This window comes from Eutrigla gurnardus (genome assembly GCF_963514095.1).
Source record: "Eutrigla gurnardus genome assembly, chromosome: 8".
Classification (NCBI taxonomy): Eukaryota; Metazoa; Chordata; class Actinopteri; order Perciformes; family Triglidae; genus Eutrigla; species Eutrigla gurnardus.
Genome location: NC_139922.1, coordinates 25,607,619 through 25,612,618, shown reverse-complemented (window position 1 = coordinate 25,612,618; position 5,000 = coordinate 25,607,619). Strand labels below are relative to the sequence as shown.

The 5,000-nt window shown below is 45.5% G+C and overlaps 1 protein-coding gene across 1 annotated transcript in view; it reads left to right on the top strand.

The window, feature by feature from the left end:
• Nucleotides 1-5,000, top strand: part of LOC311017623 (neural cell adhesion molecule L1.1-like) — a 42,305-nt gene that overhangs the window by 16,297 nt on the left and 21,008 nt on the right. Inside the window, exons 5-7 of the mRNA XM_084016085.1 lie at nucleotides 104-402; nucleotides 3,095-3,197; nucleotides 3,947-4,116. Coding sequence (XP_083872211.1) covers nucleotides 258-402; nucleotides 3,095-3,197; nucleotides 3,947-4,116 — 418 coding nt within the window. The 5' untranslated portion in view covers nucleotides 104-257. The remainder of the gene's footprint in view (nucleotides 1-103; nucleotides 403-3,094; nucleotides 3,198-3,946; nucleotides 4,117-5,000) is intronic.

The following is a 5,000-nucleotide window of genomic DNA, read 5'->3' as shown; positions in this document are numbered from 1 at the left end:
TCTCTGTCCCGGCTGCCCTCCCTTCCTCCCTCCTCATCCCTCCTTTGTTCTCGGGGGTCAACCTTCCCTCCCTCCTCCTCCTCACCCCCTCCCCCCCCTACAGTCGGTAGCCGGAGCAGCGGTTGTGGAGCTGAAGGAAACACAAACCCAGTTGTTTACTTCTCCGGAGGTTCCTGGGAGCTCCCTGAAGTGTGTGTGTGTTTATGTGTTGATGAGTGTGTGGGCGTCTGGCGTCACTTTTCATGGGACATTGAGAGATGTGTGTGTCACAGCGTTGGTGGACGGGCTATAGGGGGCTGTGCTCCCCCGGCCTCCCCCTGGTCCTCCTCCTCCTCCTCCCACTGTCCTTCCTCTCCTCCACGCCTCCGTTTGCTCAGGGAGCCATCGACATCCCCAAAGAATGTGAGTAAACCCCCCCATCACACACACACACACACACACATACACACACACACACACACACACACACATTCTCTCTGTTTCCAGATAATCATGTATGTTAATGTTAAATAAACGGTCACTATGAAGCGAATGACATCATCTCATAGCTGTTCACTTCATTCTTTGCCTGAACTCAACTTCCATTTCAGAGCTTAGTGTCACCAGATTTATCTTCCTTAACTTCCCCCTGGTAATACATTTTACATTAAAGTGTTATCTTTTTTTAGGGGACGAAAATTAACATTTAGATTCACAATATCCAGGGTTAACAGGTGCTGGAAATCCTTGAAAACACTTGAGTTTTAGTGTGGTGTTTTCAAGGTTTGAAAGGTGCTTGGATTTAGAATAAAGGTCTTGAAATGTGTGTTTATGATAGACCAGAGAAAAGAAGATCTCCATATTTGAGGGACTGAAAAGAGCATTTTCTGACATTTCTGCATGATAAATGACTTTTGATGATGAACAGATGATGAAAATAGTTGATTATATTTCTGTGGATCTGTTAGTGGAATTAGTTTTCTTTCATTTGTGGTCCTTCTGTAAAAAGCTGTCTCCAAACATCATGTTGGTTGTTTAGAGGACAATAACATCTCATTTAATGTGATGAACAAGTGACATAATAAGTAGACTGAATACTGACCATTGGATTGATACAAAGATGGAGTTTACCACAGCTGGAAGGGGCTGGAAAAGCATGGAAATGCACTTTGAAATGCTTCAAAAATGCTTGAATTTGATATTGGATAAGGTGGAGGAACCCTGCAGACATGACCCGTTTATCCAAATAATAAGATTCACGGTGACGCGTGTGGAGCTGTGAGGAGCTGCTGGCTGCATGAGCGCGAGCGGTCAGCGTGTTTCTCTTAATTCCTCTTTCTCAAAGATCCACACTGTGTTTAACCCTGGGGCGTTAAAAAATAACAATATAAACTTATATTAATCCAAGGATTTAAACACATTCACATAAGCGCCAACACAAATATGCTTAATCCACACAATCGGGTTGAAGAGTGACCTCTGCCAAGTCAAGTTCAAAGGTCAGCCGCATCAGCTGTGACGGTCCCAGAGGAGGAGTCACATTCAGCTCGACCTTCAGCCGAACGACCTTCTGGGGTGTGGCGGGGATGGAAATGAGAGACGGAGACGCAGGAGGACGGCGAAGGTGAAGAGATGAGGAGGAACGTGGAGGGAGGGAAGAGTCGAGAAGGAGACGGAGAGGGGGAGAGACGGAAACTGATCCGGGACGCCGTTGAGTCTGAGAGGAAAGAAAATCCTCCACATGAGGAGGAGACGGACATTTGACTGTTTTCAGGGGTGGCGTGGCTAGTTCAGAAGTCGTCGTCATGGTGACAACACACGTTCAGTGGGGCTAGAAAGTGAAGTCACAGCTCACCAGGAAGAGAGTGGTTAGCTAGCTGGTTTCCTTGGAGTCCTTCTCCAGTGAGGTGGAGGAACTGTCACATCAATATAACTCTTTTTTTTTTTTCTCATTCAAATTTGTATTGAAATCGAAATTGGAGTACATTATACAGCACAACAACATAGGAAAAACTATTTTCTAACTCTTTTAAACCAGATTCCGCTCATATTTGTCGCCTGTTTAACAATAAATGCCGACATCAATTTCCATATATTTTGATACAAAAATCCAATATTATTCTTCCTGAAATATGAGAGAAAATGAAATGTGTGCTTACATCAGCTAGGCTCAACCAATAATATGACGACATCCATCCATCAATCAGATCTAGAGGAGGTGCTGAGCTAATCTTCTGAACGATCAAATCCCATTCCTCCCAACGTTAAGTCCCGCCTCCCGTCTCCCTCGGAAACACGTCGCCGTACGGAAGACAGAAACTCTGGAACGCACTCGTTAGAGAAAATGAGCCAAACCGAGCAGTGAGTCGTGTTCCATCAGTGTGGTTTCCTCCAGTTTGATCAGATTAAGTAGTTAAATGTTCCTCTCTGTCTCTGCTTCCTAACGTTACCACTCCAGTGTCTTGCTACCACGGTTGCTATGACAACGATAGGCTCTTCTTCCTGTTTTATTTCCGTGTGTTATAATGTGAATGTGATTTATGATGAGATCTGCCTCTGTCTAAGCGTTCCCTCTCTGCTCTCCTCTCCTTGCTTCCGTACGGACAAACAGATGTGTATAACAGTAAGTGACTCTCTGTGTTGTTGTTGTTGTTGTTGTTGTTGCTGTTGCTGTTGTTGTTGTTGTTGTTGCTGTTGTTGTTGTTGTTGTTGTTGCTGTTGCTGGTCACCGTTTGTCCTCTGTCCGACAAAGACCTGCTCGCCGACACTTCATGACTTTATTACAGGCATCTTTCTGGTGGAAATGCTCTCAGAACGTTTCTCTGGCTCCACACAGACGGCTGTCCAGTTTTAAATCAATTGATATGAAGGCATGTGTGGAACATGGCAGGTGGTGTTGATGAGGAGCTCGTCTGACGGGGGCTGCAGGGGGGTCAGACCTGAGCCGCCTGGATCCACTACGGTGGATCGATGGCCATTTGTACTGTTTTTGCTCGCCTCTAATTGCTGCACGTTCAGTTGTACATCCCAAAGTATATCATGACTGTGTGTGTGTGTGTGTGTGTGTGTGTGTGTGTGTGTGTGTGTGTGTGTGTGTGTGTGTGTGTGTGTTCAGTGTCACAGCCTCCGGTCCTGACAGAAGTGCCGATATCGTACACAGCCTTTTCTCGAGAGGACATCTATCTGCCCTGTGAGGCCTCTGGTAAACCGACGCCCACGTACGTACAGCTGTGTGTGTGTGTGTGTGTGTGTGTGTGTGTGTGTGTGTGTGTGTGTGTGTGTGTGTGTGTGTGTGTGTGTGTGTGTGTGTGTGTGTGTGAGTGTGTGTCTCAGGGGTTTGTGTGGTGTTTTCAAGGTTTGAAAAGTGCTTGGATTTAGAATAAAGTGCTTGAAATGTGTGTTGTATGTGATGACATCTATGATAGAACAGAGAAAAGAAGATCTCCATATCTGAGGGACTGAAAAACAGCATTTTCTGGCATTTCTTTATGAAAAATGACTTTTGATGATGAACAGATGATGAAAATAGTTGGTGATTATATTTCTGTGGATCTGTTAGTGGAATTAGTTTTCCTTTCATTTGTGGTCCTTCTGTAAAAAGCTGTCTCCAAACATCATGTTGGTTGTTTAGAGGACAATAACATCTCATTTAATGTGATGAACAAGTGACAGAATAAGTAGACTGAACATGCTGTAGGAACCCTGGTGTGTGTGTGTGTGTGTGTGTGTGTGTGTGTGTGTGTGTGTGTGTGTGTGTGTGTGTGTATTTACATTATGCAACAGAGTGGACAAATAGAAAGGACAAACATTGTCCACTTCCTCCCTCACAGTGATAACAAAATCATCTCCGTCCCTGTCTCCTCCTCCTCCTCCTCTCACCTCCCCTGCATTTATCTTCCTCACCTCCAAACCTTTACTTGTATGATGATAAATGACACTGATGATGTCACTCACGTCTCCCGTGTAGTTTCCGCTGGGTGAGGGACGGCGAGGTGTTCCGGTCGGAGCTGAATGAGTCCGGGACGTTGCGAGTCGAAGACGACGAGCCCCTGGAATCATACAAGGGCTACTACCGCTGCTACGCCTCCAACACCCTGGGGACCGCCGTGACGCAGACCATCCGGGTGATCGTGGAGGGTGAGTCGGGCCGTCCGGTAATGCACGACCCCGCGTGACCTTCACACGTGCCGGTTACACACGCACACATTTCAGTGACTCAGTGGGGTTGACTGAGGCCATCTGTTCTGCTCTCTCATCTCTTGTTACCGTAGCAACCATTTCCTGGAGACGGAGCTGCAACGTCACTCTGTCGGGGGGGTTGCTAAGCATGATAAACGAGCAGAGTACTGATGGTTGATTTGATTGTTTTGGGTTAAAGAGGCAGTAAAAAAACACAACTGTACACCAGTGACCACTTTGTTATAATAATCCATCATAATCTATTACTTCCTGTCAAGTTCAATTTTAGTCATTTTTTTTAAAATCAGCCAATCTCTCCTCCCGGTCCACTAGCTGTCTGTGTTGTCGAGACACAGAAATAAGAAATCCCAGTGTTCCTACACAGGCCTGACTCCCAAAGTGGACCGGACCGAGGCCCACTAGGACCCGTACCTAATGTTGTCTGTTACCACAGCAGTGAGGCTCCTTTTGTGTGCGAGCAAGTGTAAGGGAAAATACTTTCCCTTTAAGAGTTACAGCAGCTGTGCAGCAAAATATACTTTTTTTGTGCAGAGAAAGAGAATAATAAAAAAGTGTGGAGTAAGCTCGATGGCAACAACCTCTGCTGGATTAAAAAAAGAAAGGAGCACTGACTCACTGCAGGTTCTCTGCAGCATCTTGCAGCAAAACCGTTATAGAAGAAGCTGTGAAGGCAACATTAATAGTTAGTGCTGTCGTCTTTAAAGGGACAGTTCACCCCAAAACTACTTATTTTTCCTCTTATATGCTGCGCTATTTATCAGCAAAGTGCCAAAGTAACACATTTGAAAAACTCAACAGACGTCGCTGTTCATGTAGGAACA